Genomic DNA, 20,348 nt, shown 5'->3' with positions numbered 1-20,348 from the left:
CCTATTATTATCTTAAAAAAGGTTCATTCACATAGTCAATTGTTAATTTATTATTAAATATTTAATAAAGATGTTAGGGTAATTTCATCTGGTCACATATTTCAATTGATAAACCTAGTTAATTGAAATTAGTCTAAAGTTTGTATTTGTTAAAAAAAAAAGCTTTTTGAATTCCCCTTAAAAATAGATTGAGCTAATGAAAAATCTTTCAATATTGTAAAATATTCCTTCTTTTTTTATAAAGTGTTCCGAATCCTTTTTTTTTTATATAGATGTGCACTTTTTTGGAACTTTCATATAATTAGTATAGCTTTTGATTGTTATAGAATTCGATGTGAAAAGCATTTTTATGAAATTATATTTATCTTTAATTAGTCATATATTTTATCTATCTTAATTCCATTTTTTTACTGTTTCTAAAGTTTTCCAAACATGGATATTGTTTATTGTAATAAAAAAATACTAAAAAATAAATAAAAGTAATGTAAAAAAATAAAGAGATATTAAATGTAATTTGAAAAAAAACACATAGGATTCGAGTGTAATAAAAATGTTATTCAAGTGTAATAAAAATGTTAGAATAAGTTCATTTGTTCATATTTCTATTAACCGTTAGTTAATGAGATTAAAAAAAACACTAAAGAAAAAGTATAAAATATGCCAGTGTTATTTATTGTTGGAGACATTTTCTCCTTAATAATCTTTCCGTCAAAGGGCTCTTTCCTCTCTTAACTTATCTTCTTAAACGCGCTATTTCACTTTAGGCTTAAGTAAAACAGAAATTTTAGTATACAATTAGGACAACGTTTTATTATTTTCTAATTTTACCACATATATTTTTAAGAAATGTATACATAAATAATATATGTATTGACAGGATAATTATTTTATATTATTATTATTACTCAATAATAATTTTGGCTGATTTTTATAATAATTAATATTTTAAAAATTACGTAAATTTTTTTATACTAATAATATATAAAAATTAAATTCTTTTGTAAAAAAAGTATATTCAATTTTTAATCTGTGTTTTTTTTCACACATAATTACATACTCAAGATTTGAATTTGAGACATTTGATTAAGTTAAAATAATCTAACAACCTATTTAGTAATTCCAGTTCATGTATAAGAAAAAATATTTATTAAAATATATTACCTTTCAACGAATCTTTTTATCTTAAAAGATTAATCTTTAACTTTTAACTTTTGATTGAAAGATATCTTTGACTCCCTAGAGAAAAATCAAATTTTATTATCTACAAGCAAAAGATTGTCTATTGTAAACTAAATTTATATCATCAACTCATAAATAAATTTATTAATTTTTATAATAACTACTTAAAGGTGATAAGATGATAGTGTAAAACTAGTACATTCTTATATAGTATTCATTTGTTTTAGAATAAATATCTATTTTAATCCTTGAAAATGTGATGCAATAATAAATTAGTATCTAAAAAAATAGAAAAGTCAAATTTATTTTTCAAAAGATAAAAAATGTCTAACATTCCTGTCATTAAATTTGTGAAACTATTTTATTATTAAATTATAATTTTAAGAATCAATTTGATAATAAATTATATTTTTTGAAAACTAATTTAACATTATGTTATAAAATTTAGAGATTAATTTATTATTAAATTATTTATAAGATTAATCTATGATATTTTTTGTACATTTAAAAATTAAATTTGATTTTTTTTTCATGGTAACCAATTATATATTTGTGATCCTCTCATACCTTGTACCATCAAAATAGATATTTATCTCTTTTTTTACGATAAAAATAACAAAAATAAAAAAGAAAAGAAAAGAAATTATCATCGTTAATCAATAATCACACTTCTTCTCCCCCAAAAAGAAAATTCTCAGCCGCTTGCATCGTTCACCAGTTGAAACCGATGTCCCCGTCATCGATAACCCATGTAGACTTCTCTTCCTGACACTCTCTGTCTACGCGGTAGTAGTTGAATCAAATTGAATCCATCATAATAATAACCCTGTGAACACAACACACCACCATCATCATCCCTCTTTCTTTCTCTTCAATACTACTCTTAACTCATTGTTCTCTCTCAAAATCCATTAGAAACCAAAATAAGCAAATAAGAAGAAAGAAACAATGAACGACTTCGGTAGTTTGCTGCTCAATTCTATTTTAGTTGGCAATCAAAGTGGATTTTGGATTTATATATTAAAAAATAGAAATCAAGCACCAAATTTACAAAAAACAAGATGATCGAATAATTACTAGTAGGAAAATTGCTCTTTCAAATTCTAGTCTACTGGGACAGCGTCATGATTAATTTCTCATTTTCTCCATCATTGTTTCAATTGAAGAACAACTAGAACGTAATGAATTAGTGGATAGTTAATTAAAGTTCAAACCGGTCTTCCAAATTCAAGTATGTGAAGCACTATTCTGTCTTCACGAGTTTAAGTTCGGGTTCAATTTTGTCTAAATCTGATTTGATGTTAGTTTGGGAGGTTCTATAAGAATCTGTGCTTTTCCCTTTATTGCAGGTGAGAGTGAGACCTTCCTTCAGAAAGCCATTCAAGAGCAAGGCAGGGGTAGAATTCTGGACACCAGCAATGAGATTCAAGAGATAGAAAAGAATCTCAAGGAGTTGCACCCTATGAAGCACCGACACCGGACACGACACGGACACAGACACGTGAACACATGTAATGTCCAAAATATAGAACGTAGTACGGGTGTTGTGTCGGTATCAAACACTGACACGAACGCGTGTCAGACACTGGACATGACAAGGGGTTGGAGTGTCTATGCTTCATAAGTTGCACCAGCTCAAACACCTCCATCATCTCCACCTTCTGTCAATGCTTAACCTTAGGGATTACGAGTCAAGCATATTGGTTTCATTTATTTTGATTTGAAGATTGAGATTTTTTATTTTGGGATCTAGCATGGGTGAGAGAAAAATGGATTGCTTATGACTTGGGAGGAAATCTGTTGGGGTGACCAGCAGTTTCATTTCAATCTGGGGTAAGGGAATGTTTGGTTGTTCTGTCGAGGTAGGTTTTTGGACATCATTATTTTGAGCATCTTATTCTTTTTCTGTTAGTAGCTTATCAGTTTGAACAGTTTCATTTCTGACTGATGGTTTATATAATATGTATGGGATCTTTCCCTAAATATGATGTACAGTATCTTACTCTTCCTTTATGCTATCTTACTATTCCCTTATTAGTGCCAGAGCTGTGTGGCAATTATTCCAACTGATGATGAGTATGTTGATTATCTACTTTAAAAACAGTATCAGCAGCACTTGCAAGTATAAGGCAAAAGTTCAATTCAGTTTCAACTGAATCTGTTGATATTATTATACAGTAACACACCAGGTTACATTGTCTACACTTCTAGTGGTTTTGGAATTATAAGATAAAAAATATTAAACTTCAACAAATTATGAGGGGTATCAATGTACATCTCCATAATTTGTCATCAGTAGAACAGGTTAAAACAAGTGTGTGGAGAATGATAATGGTGGTAAACGGACATATTTATAGATTTATCGGCAGATTTGTGAATGACATATATGTTTAATACGGATCAAAATAAGTATATAACAACACTTCTTAATGTTTGAATAGTATAAAGGAACATATTTTATATTTAAGAATAATAGAATAGTAATACTAATATAATATTTTTTTTCATAATTATAGTTCTAAGTTAATTCTAAAACAAGATGTTACCGTCAAGTTTAGATAAATTAATATATATTTAATCAATAAATGACTTAAAAATATCATTTTAATTTTATTATTTAATTGTCTTAATCAAGGTTTTTATTTTTTATCATAAAACTCAAACTTGTTACTTATACTCAATTAATCTTTTTTGAATAGTTATTAATTCTATAAGTATTTAATCGTTCATTCAACTAGTATTCTAATTAAAATATAATCAATATTTTCTCAAATTAAAGTATAATCAATAATTTATTAATTAATATGATAATCTCATGTAAAAGAGAACTAATACATTTTTTCTTAAAATTTTATATTGAAAGGTAGTGTTAGGAATTTTTAATTGAGTCAATATTCAATGATCACATTCACACTTTTTAATCTACAAAAAGTGTTGAATAATTCAAAAACCTATGCATGAAGGTTACGAAAAAATTAAATCTACATTTATCTCATTATTTATGTAACATATATCAATTGTTATAAATATTGGCCTATATCATTGTCTTCTTACCCTTGCAATTCTTTGCATTCAAAACAGAGAACTATTGCAAGTAGTCCCTACTTCCATCTCACTACCAACATTCAACAATGGCTGCACCATGACTGACTCAATGGTTATTTGTTCAATACGACGACTCTATTAATTGCTCATGTCCTGTATTTGGTTGTATTTTTGTTAGAGACTATGGTAGTGCAATTAAAGTGAAGAAATATCTTTCTCTTGAAGCCTTGAAGGATGTTATTGCAGCTCAATGAAAACCGTATGAGGGATTCAAGGTTCGCGAGTTGTAGTTCCGCTGTCCTATTTTTTCATTAGGTGAGTTTGTTCGATATTTGTTACAAAATTGAGAACGATAATGACTTGAGGACCATATTCACCATATCTATCGTTTATCCAAATCTACCAACTATTTACTTAATGACAAATATGACTCGTATGGTGTCGATCATTTCAAATTGTGATGCAAGACAACGTAAAATAGTATGGATGATAGTTATTAAGTTAGATCTATCTACTTTGTGTACGCTTATTGCCTGATAGAAAAAATGTAAGGAAAGGAGTGGTGGTGGTGGGGGGGATGTTAGTGTTGATGATGTCAAACCACCACCGTTATATTCTTCTTTTTTTGTTAGTGACATGTGTTGTCCTAAAATATGTTATCACAAACTTAATTAATGTTTAATTACTTGGACAAATGTTTATTATTTTTTTCTTTAGTAAACTATATATCAAATTGTTTGTTTGAAGTATGATTATACTACTGAATAATTTATCACTAAACAATGTTCTAATTACCATATACAATTTTAACAATAGAAAAAACAGGTAACAAATATTTTGAGATGTTTTTTCTAACGATTTTAAGTATGATTTCAGTGACAACCTTAATAGAAATAAATGGAAGTTAAATATTTTTGCAATTCCAATTTTATTCATGTTGTTTTCTTTTAATATTAATAAATATTATTATTTATAGTTTTTTATAAAACATATTTTTACATTAAAAAAAATTCAATTTTTATTATGAGGCCGCACCTAATTAAAACTTAAAATAAAAAATGACAACATCTTCACATATTTTAAGATTCTCATGATTAATAGCTCTACATCAAAATAGTTGTTGGACTTTGTATTGTAATTTTTGTTGACTGAAAAGACAACACGCCACTTAGTTTCACCCTTCAGTAGATTGGACAATTGAGCAATATAGAAGTCCTAAAAAAAAAGAACATCATAAGAAGAAGAGAATTCAATCATATTTAGACAAAAACATAAATTGTTAAATGAAAAGTTGGACTCAAATTATGATTTTTAATAAATTTCTTAGTATGTTAGAAATAATGTTTAAAAAAATATGTTGTTAGCAACTCTTTTTCAAAAAAATTATACATTTAATTAAAAATATAATTTAATTCTTAAATATACTTACATTATTTATTATTTATTAAATTATATATATATATATATATATATATATATTTTGATTGATTGATTGAATTACAATATAATTAATAATTTAATCTATTATTTATTTAAAGTATATGAAGAAATACTTTTTTAAAAAATGTGAGATAAATTTCCCATGAATTTTTATGACCTTGATAAAAATCGATGGAGATGAGATTAAGTTTCATTTTTCTACTTGTCTTTTATAAATCCTAACCATCTTTTGCAGGAATAACAATGAAAATATGTAAATCCGCTCTTGACCTACCTTGTTGCCATTCCTATCCCTATACAAAGGAAGTGACTCTTGTGAGAATACTTACATAATGTAAGAAACTAAAAATAAATAATAACAACCTTGAATTAAGATGAAAAATAATAGATCCTGAGATTAAAATCAAATTATAAAGAGTTAACATTTAATTCTTAATTTTTAATTTGTATATATCATTAAAAAAATAATTGACAACTCAATGTATGTTTCGTTTAAAAAGATAGAAGTAATTTTTTTTAAAAAAAATGAGGTCACAGGATTTTTCAAACCTGATAAAACTAAGACCTTAGTGCAGATTATTCAAATCCTCTGCCACTAGGTCAAATATGTTAGTGGATTTGTTTTAGACAGAGTTGTTTGTATTAAATTAAATAAATAGTCTTAATTACAAACCATCATCATGTATAATTAATTAGTAAATTTTGCCATGCTTACTTTAAAAGTAATAATTAGCATGATTTTAAAATTTTAATTTAAAACGTATAGAAATTAAACGTTTAGAACTTTTTTTTTTAGAATAAACGTTTAGAAACTATTTATAAATTTTTCCCACTGTATTTGTCAAATTTTCGCGTCCCTGTGCAAGTAAGATGAAAGCAAAAAATTATAATTTATATTAGAAGTGACTCAGAAAACCTTAATATGGTGAACGAAATAGAAAACAACACCAAGACAATTAATTTAGGTAACCAAGCGAATTACTCAATGTCCTCCTTCAATTTATTGAATGTATATATATATTCAATAAATTTCTATTTAGGTTTGTCATTTACGCAATTAATATTCGTATTAATTTTATTACTATTATCATGGTTATTATTACCGTCGCCTATCTGAAATTACTCAAATTAGTAAACACTTGCTAATTTAAACTGAAACAGATGTACTTATTGACTTTTTTTACATATAAGTTGTTTTTTTTCTCATTTGACAGTTAAAGTTGGTTTTATATAGTGCATTTTCCCAGTTAGGGTAGGGTAACAGTTAAGACTTTTGTAACTAGATTTTCTACCTGATGACAAATGACATCGATTCCCCAACGAAACAAGCATGAAACATGAACCATGACATGGTTGTTTATGTTCACTCCTCCTATATTTATGTGTGCATTCATCCCCTTACCAAAATTTTCATTGCATGGTTCATCTATTTTGGCTACAAAGGTCTCTAACTTTTCCAACAAACAAGAAATTCCGTAGTTATTAGACTTGGAAGGAAAATAAGCCAATTGATATCAATCATATACATAAAGCTGCTTAAGGGGGTTTGTTTCACTGTTGAAAACAAAGCAGCTTCAGCAAGTGATGGAAGATCAATACGTAAAACGAAGCGTAACTACAGGATGTTACAACGTAGATGTGTCAAATCCCAATGATATATGGAAAAGTGAAAACATCCTGTTTTTCTACCTTCCTAACTTTGCAGCCCAAGTTGCTTTTATGTTGTTGTCCACTCGTCTTTTGTACTACATCCTCAGACCCTTGAACCAACCTCGTCTTGTATCTGAGATTTTGGTAAGTGCATGCATCCATGCATGAGTTTTTCTGTTTCTTTCTTTCTTTGCATACTTTCATTTGAATCATGTATCAATAATAATGAGGCCTTATTATGTACTATATATATAATTACATACAAGATGAAATTTTAATTAGACGCAATTCTTTACGTGGTTTTAGTATTGTTCTCCTATTAAAGTTAGAGTTTCACCTGATAACGCGCATAATAAAAGGTTTGTATTAAATGTTGACATAAATTACTGAAATAAGATTCCAATTCTGATTGAAGAACAACATCTAAGAAACTGTATCTAAGTTTTATTCTTACATGATGAAGCGAACAAAAAGTTTTGCATTCCGACTAATTTGTGGGTATAATTTTAATGTTAACAGATTGGTATTCTGATAAGTCCTGAACTATTTGGAATATCTGCTTTATCTGAGGTTCTGACCCCTATAAAGTCAATCCTAACTACTGAAACCATATCATATGTGGGACTCGTTTACTCTGTGTTCCTGGCTGGCTTGGACATGAACTTTGACACAATCCTAGGAGCAAGAAAGAAGGCCACAAGCATTGCAATTGCTGGCATTGTCATCCCAATGGTATTGGGTGCTGGCATATATGCTTTGACTCTAAGCATGTACAAGGGACCTGCTGAGTATTGGGCAAATTTCAACACCACTAATGCTTATATGTTTTGGGCCTTAATTTTAAGTGTCACAGGTTTTCCTATGGTTAGTCACATCCTTGCTGATCTCAAGCTCCTCTACACAGGACTTGGCAAAGTGGCGTTAACAACAGCTATGGTCAGTGACTTCTATAATTGGGTCATGTTTGCAATGTTGATTCCATTCGCCATCAACGGGGCAAGCGCCATCTACTCGGTGCTTGGAACCATAGGTTTTGCGCTTTTATGCTTCTTTGTTGTGCGGCCTTATTTGGTACAGATAATAGTGAGCAAAACCAATAAAAATGAGTGGGACAATTATGGGTTGTTCTTTGTGATCATGGGATCTTATGCTAGTGCACTTGTTACTGATCTCCTAGGGACACACCCTGTGGTTGGGGCTCTGGTGTATGGAATAATGATACCTCGTGGTAAATTTACTCAGATGCTCATAGAGAAGTCAGAGGATTTTGCAGCTGTTTATCTGGCTCCATTGTTCTTTGGTAGCATTGGAATAAGACTCAGAATAGTATATGTTGTAAACACTCAAGGTTTGGGCCTGGTGCTTTTGATTTTGTTCCTCTCTTTCATCCCAAAGATTTTAAGCACTGTTATAGCGACTCAATTTTATGGCATGTCTGTTCTTGATGGTGTCTCAATTGGACTGCTTATGAACACCAAGGGCATCTTACCAGTATTAATGCTCGTCAACGCCTGGGACAAGCAGGTAATTGACTACAATAGAGTTTGGCACCTTCCTTATATAATACTACCTCTGGTCTTATTTATAAGAAACAAGTTTGTAGTGCAATAAAACCTTATTTACAATTCTTTTTTTTTTCAATATCATCAACACTACAAACTTATTTCTTATAAATAAGACCGGAGGTGGAGGTAGTAAGTTGTTTGTATTCATGTCATTTGAAGTCAAATCCTGAAAGGACATAGATTAAGCACAATGAATATTGAAAACCAATGTTGATGTAGCTATAAATGTGCATTAAGAAATAATAAACCATAGCACTCATTAATCAATATAACTTACTCAAAAATGATTCTTTCTTACTCAATAAATAGCTATATTTATACTATTTTTGTTTTGCTCACAGATTTTGAGTGTGGAGTCCTTCTCAATTTTGACAGTAGCTGTTGTTATGATGACAATGATGGTGCCTCTAATCATCAATGCCATATACAAGCCTAGGAAGTTATACAAGCAAAGTAAACTAAAGACCATACAGAACTTAAAGGGCGACATAGAGCTGAGAATACTAGCTTGTGTTCACAACCCTCGGCAAGCCACAGGAATGGTCAACATTCTCGATGCATGCCACACCACAAAACTCTCCCCTCTGCGCGTTTTTGCGCTTCAGCTTATTGAACTAACTGGAAACACCATTTCCCTTTTGGCTTCTCATCTCAATCAGCACAACCAACAGCAGAGTGGTAGAGCACAAGCCCTCACAAAAGCACAAGAAGACTTGGAGAGCATCACCAACATTTTCCAAGCATACACAGGCACAAATGAGAACACCAGTGTGGAGACATTTGCTGCAGCATCAACTTACTCAACCATTCATGAGGACATATACAACGTGTCGCAGGAGAAGCAAGCGAACTTGATTCTCCTTCCTTTCCACAAACAGTCAAACATAGAGGGCATTCTGGAGACAACAAACACTGCATTCCAAGACATAAACCGAAATGTGATGAGGGATGCACCGTGTTCAGTTGGAATCTTTGTCGACCGTGGACTAGGATCATTGTTCAAGGTGAACTTGCGCATGCTCATGCTTTTCATTGGTGGCCCAGATGACCGCGAGGCCTTGGCGGTCGCGTGGAGGATGTCAAAGCATCAAGGGGTGCAACTATCAGTGATGAGGATCCTTATGTATGGTGAGGCTGCAGAAGTTGATGTTTTGTCGTCCCATCTTGAGTCTCGCGGACTGTTAGCCATGGTGCTAGACAGTGAAAGGCAAAAGGAATTGGATGAAGAGTATGTGAGTGCATTTAGGCTCAAGGCAGTGAGCAATGAAGATTCTATTAAGTATTCAGAGAAAGAAGCTCGTTGTCGTGATGATATTCCTCGAGTGCTTAAAGAGATTGAAGAAATTGGGTATGATTTGTATATTCTAGGACAAGGGACAGGTAGGAACTCATTGATCTTGTCAGAGTTGATGCAATGGGCTGATTGCCCTGAACTTGGTGTTATAGGGGACATAGTGGCATCAAACAGTTTTGGTTCAAGCTCTTCAGTGCTTGTTGTACAGCAATATGGTTTTGGGGGAATGGTGTTTGATAATAGTAATGCTGCCACACAGCAGCAACCTAGGGAAGTAGTGCCTGCAGATGATGATGATGATTCTGGGGCACTTGCTATCAAGGTAGAACAGCATCATCAGTGATGGTTGTTTATTGGGATAATAATGTGCACTTAATTGGGTAGATATGGCTTAGACCAAAGAAGAGAGAAACTGGTTGTAATTTTTGCCACTGAGGTTGGGAATTGTTTGATTGAGTAGGTGAAAAATTAGGTGAATTGTTGCAGAAGGAAAATAGAATGAATTTTCAAGATGTTATTTTCACATCATTCATTGTTTTTACATGTCAACTTTTTCTATTTGTTTTTTAACGAAAGGACGATGCGAACAATAAAAAATGAGTAATGTTATTCATATAACAACTCATAACAATTTATACAATATGAAGAGAGAAAATTTATTAAGAGGGATATTGCTTAGAAATAAGAAAGCTCGTGCCAAAGCATTCAGTATAGCGTACAATGTTATAAATTTGCACCACTACCTTTTGTGAAATTTGCGTAGTTAATTTGAAACATTAAAAAATTGATTGTGTATTTGAAGACAAGTTCACGTATAACTTTAATTAAGAAAATAGTTTCTTTTGTTTTTTACCCATAAATTAATGGGGGTTTACAACAACATTCTGCGTCACCAAATACATGAATACTGTAACTGTAAAGTGTACAGGCTAACATAAAGGCACGACTTGCTACTTTCCTTTCACCCTTTAGCCTATAAAGTGCATGTTTTGTTTCTGTTAGGAATGTCTAGAAATCATGATTCGAGCAAAAGAGTGTCTCTTATACCATTTGTTCAAACATGACTTTGAGATTCCAAACAGAGAACCAAACATACTATAAATCAATTCGTCAATCCTTGCTCAAACAGAAGCCACACATATTGGGAAGGAATTTCTGACTACGGAGACAAAGAATATGAGCTTATTTCCCAAAAGAATAAAATGTAGCAAATAATGAGGCTGATTGATTCTTCTATAATGCTTGGTTAGACCAAGACAAAGATTTTCTTAGTTGTAAAAGCCACAAGGCCACCTGCATTCCCCAAAGTCGTACTTCCAGCAAAATCTTATCCAATTTAACGTTTAGCCAAGTTAAAAGTGATTTGCTTTGCAACATCTTTGCCTCAATGACAGCCTCCGAAGAAACCTTTCCAATTACAAAAAATGTCTCCAAAGATGATCCCTGTAACTGATCAAGACATCAAAAACAAAAGGAAATCTATCATTATAAACAGAGCAACTAGCACACTCTCAACTCTCAAGTGCTATTTTTACTTATATGTGTTGGACTGGCTATTTTACAACTAGACACAAGCTACATTTGTTTGACGAGTATTAATCAATCAATCGGTCATGTGGTGTGCAGTGTAGTAAATGGAAAACATAGAATGGTATGTACCAGAGAATTATTGACTGCTCGTAAACAGTCATTTGTCTTTAGCATTAGAAGAATCACTCGTGGTAATCTCCTTAGAAGCTCCGAGATTTGATGGAAATACTGAGAAGCATACATCTGCAAAACAATTAGCATAGTCATTTTAGAACTTCTTTTCTTTCAAGGGCACACTGAGCAAGGAAATTCAACCATGCAATACATCTATATATCTTGGTAAAACAAGTAGACTTTTATTTTAATATTTAGTAAAAAGTGAACTATGTTGTAATTGAACAATTCCATAAAACAGGTGCTTAAACTGCAGAACCCAAGAGTCAGGATTGACGAGAAGAATTAAGAATTGTACATGAACCTGGGGAAAGTTTTTGCTTAAACTATATCTTACCTGCAGTTCTAATCGATCACTCTCATTTCCCTGTATAACTAAATGATCCATAGATGGGTCAACAACTCTATCCCATGGCCTCATAGTTAGAACTCCCGCAAAAAGTGCATATAAATCCTCCCCAGCTCCCAACTTTGTACTGTATTCCTTGATTGCATTAGCATCAGCAAATACCAATGCCTTCCATAGTGAAGCATAATTAGTTCTTGTTTGGAAGTCAAGCTCTTTATAGAGTCCATGGTCTAAAAGAATCAACTGTGGTTTTCTCCTGCCTATACATGAGAAAAAAAATAAGTATGCAAATTAAAAAATAAAAAACAGATAATCACACGATACCAACAATGCAGTTATTGTAAAAAACCAAATAAGAAGCTGGAACCTGAGGTGAACAAACAAACCAAAAGCTTTAATGGAACAAGAATATAGATATTTAAGGAGAGAGTAAGTATCTGCATTTGGATGATTGATAATCGAAAGTATGAAAAATGTTATGGTATTTGCAAATTGAAATTGCATTTTTATTAGTTTTGAAATTAGAAAACATTTATAATTGTCTTTAAATATTTTTGTCAACCAAACAATTGAGAAATAAGAGCTTTTGATAGAAATAAAAAATTAAAATAAATAACCATTTTTTGCAGTATAATATCACTTTCAAATTCTCAGTGTCATACATGTACACATACATCTCTACTTTCAATTTTAATCTAAACAGACAGCATGGGAAAGCATTCATCCTTCTGCAGTTACTTTATCTTCCTAAATGTTTCTGTGAATACCAGTGGAGAACTATAGATGCAGCCTGATGAGTGTCATTTCTTGCACCCCTCATCAAGCTCCCACATTTTAATGCATTAGAGCTGACATTACTACATGCCTACATATTTTACTGACAAACTTCAGTCTTCAAATGACTTCCTAACATGGCATTTATTAATGCCAACCATAGCTATTTATTTTTTGTTGAAGAAAAAAATTTAACCCCTCAAATCAAATCAATGAAACTGTCACCATAATTCTAGAAAACTGCATTTGAGATGTTCATCCCATATTGAATTAGTGCTTAAAAGCCTCTGCTGGAAAAGCCAAATATAGTTGGTCCAAGGTTTTGCCATTAATATCCAATTAGTTCAGGGAGAGACTGTCACACTTAAGGGGAGAAATTTATAGTCTATTTTTTCTTTCTTGTAGTAGCTAAATTAACAAACCAATAGTCTACATGATATAAAAAGACACAAAACAAAATCTATGTCAGGACAATAATGAGTGATAGAAATAGTCCGAGTTTGGCAAGGGAAGGAATCCTTACCCCAAATACTAGCTTTGCTGGAAGGTAATGGGCGGACCAATAAGTTAGCAGCATGCGGATCACAATGCACAAACCCATGCTTGAACATCATTTCAGCAAAAGTTTGACTAACCTGCAAAATGTTGATCACATTTTACTAAATTACTCAATAAATGAAAGGGAGTCTATGCGTAACAGTTGAAGTTATCACTATGTGACCAAGAAGTCACAGGTTTTGACTGGTGGAACCAGCCTCTTGAAAATGCAAGGAAACGCTGTCTACTGTGCAGTATAAAACCCAGAGAGATCTGACCATTCCGTGGGCAGGAGGTTTGAGTTTATGGTACCAAGCCACACTTTATTTAGTTGAAAACCACATATGGTACTAATTGCATGAGGGAATAAAAAATGGTCATCATTAACTTGCCTGACTTCATTGATGTATGTTATCTTGTCAAAGATATCATGAGGCATATAATAATGTTATAAAAAAACCTACACAGTACACACTATCAACACCTATTGGTGACCATTTGTCTATAATGAAGCCCATAAACATGAACTTACCAATGTTGAAAGTTCATGCAGGTTGATCCCAAGTTTTTGAATGGTCTTTACATCATTTACATAAGCACCCTCCATGAATTCCATTGTCAGCAGCTTCGAGGTACTCAGATTCCAATATACTTTTGGTGCATATACATAATTCGCAATATGAGGAGACAACTTGTGGAAGTTCTCCAAACACCTCTCACTATTCTTTGCCTCAGTTAAAAAATCTAATTCCTGCAGGCATAACATTTACTATTAGGAAAAAATAAAATCATAAATCACATAGCAAACAGGGAAAACATGAAGGAGAAAATAAAACAGAATCCAAGAATGATGAATGAGAAACATAAAATTCCAAAATCCAACATCTATCAAGCAAATTTCCTGAGTAGACAAATATTAGTCATGCTAGCAAACCATATCGATTAAGGTGTGGTTGTACATGTTTTTTGAAAGAATAAAAAAAAAATCTGCAAGTCAAAATTGTACGTCATAAATGATTATAAAATAATAAGGTTGACAAGATAACTATGTGAAATTTTATATACCATTTACAGAAAAAAGAGATCAAGGTTTTAATGCAGTGTATAATGGAACCAAATGAATCTAATTCAAATATTCAATCCCCGCCTCCAGCCTCAAAAGATAATCTAAAAGTCCATGGAAACTAACAGAAACTGAAGATAAACTACCATCATGACATAAAAACCTGACTATAACAAAAAAGTGAACTTATATTAGGTAAGAAACATACTGGAGGATTATCACTTGAATCCACAATATTTTAAGTAAGATTTCCTGATCCAACTAAAGAAGTCATCTTTACCCTACATGAGGTTTTTTTTTTTTTTTTGCTGGGGAGGGGGAGGTAAGCATAAAAACCTCTACTTTTCCAAACTTAGGTTTTCTTAGACCCCAATGATTTATTGGTTAAACAATTTACAAATTGTCCTGTTAAAAGGGAAAAGATGACTTAGTTTATTTATATGGTCATTATATAACTGGATTTAACATGTATTTAAGGCTGCCATCAATTTTTGGTCAAACAATTTTAACCATACACCAACTTCATTCCAAAATTTTAAGGAGTACAAAATCATAATACACGATGAAGTCCATTTTGAAAGTTAAGCTGGTCCACTAAGCAAAATCCACCAAATAAGCATGGATATATTTTTAGGCATATGCTTCAAAGTTAAATAGCAACTTGCCTTGGGCAAACTTTCACTAATCTCATCAATCAACCACCTGCAGACAGAAGTAAACAGAATATTAATAAACTATCAGTGCAAAGCAACCAGTGGAAACAGAAGATAAAAAACTCTTGCTATAGAGACAATTTAGACCATTCAGCTTTTTCAATAGTTAAATGCACACACATCCATCAGATAGATGGCTTCCAAATTTCCCACAATCATGATGCTAGTAAATCCTAACTGCCAAAAACATCAAAGCAATACCTATAATCAAAACTGGGAAAAAATCTATGCAATGTGTTCACAACCAATTCCACAGTGGCATGATCGGCAGCTGCTGTATCAGTCATGTGAGTATGCTGAACCTGAACATTGACAGATAACATGTAATTGAACAAGAAATATTAATCATAAAGGATTAATAATAACATAGAAGAAAACTGATCCAAAATGCTCTTAACAAATATGTAAAAAAAATTAGCAACAACAAGAACCTTCACAGCAACTTTTTGGCCATCATGCGTGCGAGCTACATGAACTTGAGCCAGGGAAGCACTTGCTATAGGGACTGGGTCGAACTCGGAGAATATCTACACGTTAGAAGGAAAAAATCGTTCACCACGATAACAATAACCATAATCATGACCAACAAAACTAATTAGACAGAAACAATGTATTTGTCAATAAGGAACTAAACAAATAGTAGATACTTTATCTGGTGTGTCTCCAAGCTCTTTCTTGAATACGTTGCATACTTGCTCATAAGAAGATACAGGACATCTATTTAGCATAGACTCCCTCATTGTCCGAACATATTCCTCAGGAACCAAATATTCCTGTAAGTAAATAAATAAACTAACAACTCAGCATTACCAATTGTGCAACAGATGGACAACAGCAACTAAAGAAGACAGTGCTATTCATATCAATTTTCCCTTAAAAAAGAATAGGAGAGGAAATCAACGTATACCAACTGCCCAAGATGTTGCCCAAGCTTTATATAAACCCCTCCATTCTTGAAACACAGATCTTGAAGTTTTTGTGCTGACCGGAGGTGAACTTCATGTTTGATTCTCTCCCTCTCACTACTCCCTTCCAGGAGTCCCCACAGTGAATATTCATAATCTACCAACAACACAAAATCAGAACCAGCTTTACTAGCTTCATTTTCACATAATTAAGCAGTTAACAATATGTTTGCTAGCATACAAACACAAATCATAATTGAGTAAACTACCATTTTGGTCCCTGGAAGTGTAACACCTTGTCACATTAGTTCTTGAAATTAAGGAAATTCTAAACAAGTTTCTATAATTTCCAATTGTTTCATCAAAATCCTAAATTTAACCATTTGGGGCCTGCTTGGGTAAGCTTCTCTAAAAGTACTTTTAGAGAAGAAAAAAAGAAATGAGTTTCTCCATAAGCTAAAATGAGCTCTCCATTAGTCAACCATTAGTTAATTTGTAAATGTCCTCTCATCTTTTAGAGAAGCTATATGAGAGAAATTTTACAAATTAGCTAATGGAGAGCTCATTTTCTTTTTCTCTTAGAAGTGCTTTTAGAAAAATGCATCCAAACAGGCCTTTACGGTCATTTTGAATCTTAAACACATGTTAGTATTATTATTAAAATCTTTTGGACTCACGTGATTGACGGATTGTACTTTCAGGAACTTATTTAGAATTTTCTTAGTTTCACAGACTAATGTGATAGCAATGTACACTTTCAGGATCTAAACTAAATCGGTGGTTTACTCAATCATAATCCATAAGTCAGAAAAGAATCATACATTTTTAAATTTGACTATTGAACCACTTTTACCTAAAGTATATACACTCGAAATCAATTTTCCACAAGTTCAATTATCTTAACCACTAATCACGCTTCAGCAGTAATCGTTTCCATGAGGCCATAAATAGAATTGAGAATTTGAGAAGGAACGAGAAAATAAAAGGAAGATTGAACATTCACAGATACTTCGAGAACAAGGGAAGTTGAGTTAGATCAACAGTACCGAAAGCAATGTTGGCGGCGGTGGCGGCGTCACGGAAGAGGCGATGGGGGACGGTGGCGCAAAGCTTGAGCGCCGTTTCGGGGTCGTCGGAGGTTGCAATGAGCGCCGCCGTGGCGCCACCGCCCACGGCGGAGGCAACAAGAGAGAGCTTGGCTCCTGCGCGCCATAACCAAGCCATGTGATTAGTATGTCCAAACTGTGGTGTCAGTAAATTTTTTTGGTGATAGAACAAGAATAAAAGCATAGAAAATACACCTAATAATACGATTTAACTGGTATGTTCTTTTTTTTTTCAGTTTCAACAAATTTATAAAAATGTTAGTAACATTTTGGTTCAATTAGTTTTTTTAAACAATTCAATATCTTCCTCAGTTCCTCTATTTTTTTATTTAATTTATTTCTCTAATTTCTAAATCTGATTCAATTTATTTCTATCGTTTAAATTAAATTTGTCGATTTTATGAATTATGTGTTTTATGATAATTTAAAATTTCTTAATAGTAATTTAAAATTCAAAATAATTATTAAGTAATGTTAGATTATTATAAAATATGATTTCTTAAGTTGATTCAATCAAATTGAATTGATTTGAAAAAATAAATGATCAAATTAAACCTAAATAAATTAAGAGATCAAATCAAATCCAAAAAATAAATTAAAGGATAAAAAATTAATTTAACATAACATTTTTTTCATTTTCTAAATTTGTATGTATTGAAAAATATTTGTCCCAAAAAAATATTCTTAAAATAAATTTTAGAATTTTGAGAAATTAATCTTTAAATTTCAAACAGTGATATCCTGTGTTCTCTGGTCCACCCCTATTGTACTTTTTATACTATTAAAATTAAATAAATTAATCTTTAAATAAATGAAACTTTTAAAATTATGAAAACAAATATTTGAATTAAGGTACATTACTTTTGTGTATATTAATTTGACATAATGCATTAACTTAAATTTAAATTGATTATAGTTATATAAAAATATCTTGTTTATGTCAAAAAAAAAAACTAGACTTAATAAATAAAAGTGGAAAGAATGAAAAAAACATAAATAAACTAAAATGTAATCTTTAACTAATAAAACTTGTAATTTAATAGAAAATAACAAAATGGATCAAGCTAATTTGACTCAACCTAACTCATCTTCAACCTAAAAAAATGTTGGTTTTGCTTAAACCTGTTTTGAGAATGGCTTGAATATTTAGAACCTAGCAATTTGCAACTTGTGTTATTTGTGTAGGGTCTACTTGAAAAAATTATTAAAAAGATGTGACTTATAGGTTGATCAATTAAATAAAAATACATATAGATAATCCAAACATGAACATAATGTCACAGTTACAAAAAGATTATTCTACTAAATTACCTCGATACAAATTTCCTCTAAAATATATATCATGAGTTAAATAGATATACTAAAAAAATGATATAAAACTATATCAAACTAAAAATTTATCATCGTGAGTATAAGACACAACATATCTCGTGTCAATCCAAAAAACTCAATCCAGAAATACATTGTATGTATTTGAGATTGAGTAATCTGAAATATAGATAAATGTGTTTCGAATTACTCAAATCCAAAATTATGAAATCAAAACTCTAAATCCTGAATTTGAAGGTGGAGGTTGTGGCAGCGACCTAGAGGCTCGAGGGAAGGAATTGGTGACGGCGTCAAGAAGGTGCGATGTGGTGAAGAGGAAGACTGAAAGGAGAAGAGATTGAGAGAGGGGTGGGGAAAAAGGATAAGAGAGGAATATTAAAAGTTTAGGGGGTGCATCAAGCAAAAATGGAGTACATAAAGCAATTGCCTATCTGAACAGGAACTCACATATTGAAATAGCGAAAGAAAAAAAAAGGGGGGGTTTCGGATTAAGGTGCAAAGGAAGCAGCGATGGAATTTGCCAAGCCCGCAACGATTGGGCGCAACAATGAGACACCGGCGATTCATACGGCGGTGAGAATGGCATGCGATGGCCGTGAATGGCGATGTCATTTTTGTGGCCTCGACAGAGGAGAAGAATTGTACGGTGGTGAAGACGGAATAACAGAAAGGTTAGTGTGGATGGGTTTTGTCTGATGGATAGCGGATTCGCGATTTGATTTTCGCGGTGGTAGTTCAGAGAGAGTTTGTCTATGGCGACGTGGTGCGCCGGTGGCTCACTAACTACAGACTAGGTCCTCTTTTTTCTCTCAATTCTCTACTTTTTGCTAATGGAAGAGTTCTCTTACACCAACAAACCAGGTTTTACCAAATTTTGTTACTTTTGCGTGATGGGTCTTTGTTAACATTGTTTGGCTGTGCAAGTTTCAATCTTTTTTGGTTTTGGGTTGGTGGGTTCTGGAGCTTTGGTATCATGTGACCGGGTGTGTTAAGCTGCTTTGAATTTATGGGGTTTTACGGTGAATTTTGTTGTTTTATTTTAATTTTTATGGTTTTGGGTTGATGGAGTTTTGCAACTTTGGTGTCACCTGGTGAGAGGAATTGAGATGAAGCATGATAAGTTGATTTGGTTTCATGAGGTTTCACAATAAAATTTCAGACGAAATTGGGATGGAAGAAGATCAGGGAGGAAGAAGGAGAAGAAGAGGAGGAAGACGAAGGGAATAAAAAGTTACATTTGGTTTTGTATTTTTTGTCTTTTTCAAACATAAAAAATTAAAATAAACTTTTTAAAAAAATAAAGAACTAAATTAAAAAAATAAATTATTTATCTTTTTATTTATTAATATACACATCAAAATTCACTACATCTATTTTAATGGTTGCATATTGGATCCACTCCAGTTTTCGTGTACTCTTTACTGTGCTTTAAATTATGTGCAAATGTTATTTTTCGTTGAGTATTAATAAACAATAGACTTGATTCCATAGAGTGGGAGTTTACTTTGGAAGAAAAAAGAATTATCGATAAAAAATAATAATTATTAACTCTGATAATATATACTTGTATTATTAAGTTATGAAGTTATATAATTTTATTTTATTTTTTAATCAAATTCCTCGATGTAAATAAGTCAAATTTCTTTTATAAAAAAGATTTAAATAACAGGAAGTTATAATAATACTGACACAAGG

General features: G+C 31.9%; 2 protein-coding genes across 2 annotated transcripts; one reads left to right on the top strand and one right to left on the bottom strand.

The window, feature by feature from the left end:
• The first annotated feature begins 7,248 nt into the window (after nt 1-7,248).
• Nucleotides 7,249-10,516, top strand: LOC100802381 (cation/H(+) antiporter 15). The gene is made up of 3 exons (XM_003537438.3): nt 7,249-7,458; nt 7,834-8,838; nt 9,221-10,516. Exons 1-3 carry the CDS (start codon nt 7,249-7,251, stop codon nt 10,514-10,516), a joined length of 2,511 nt encoding a protein of 836 aa, XP_003537486.1.
• A 470-nt stretch (nt 10,517-10,986) lies between these two features.
• Nucleotides 10,987-17,505, bottom strand: LOC100796182 (putative ABC1 protein At2g40090). The gene is made up of 11 exons (XM_003538414.5): nt 17,265-17,505; nt 16,221-16,375; nt 15,961-16,086; nt 15,745-15,840; nt 15,515-15,615; nt 15,266-15,302; nt 14,070-14,288; nt 13,524-13,635; nt 12,215-12,486; nt 11,833-11,946; nt 10,987-11,622 (listed from the first exon to the last, which is right to left on the bottom strand). Exons 1-11 carry the CDS (start codon nt 17,440-17,442, stop codon nt 11,407-11,409), a joined length of 1,626 nt encoding a protein of 541 aa, XP_003538462.3. The 5' UTR covers nt 17,443-17,505; the 3' UTR covers nt 10,987-11,406.
• Between the last annotated feature and the right edge of the window lie 2,843 nt (nt 17,506-20,348).

This window comes from Glycine max, chromosome 11, assembly GCF_000004515.6.
Source record: "Glycine max cultivar Williams 82 chromosome 11, Glycine_max_v4.0, whole genome shotgun sequence".
Lineage (NCBI taxonomy): Eukaryota > Viridiplantae > Streptophyta > Magnoliopsida > Fabales > Fabaceae > Glycine > Glycine max.
This window is presented reverse-complemented; position numbering and strand designations above follow the sequence as displayed.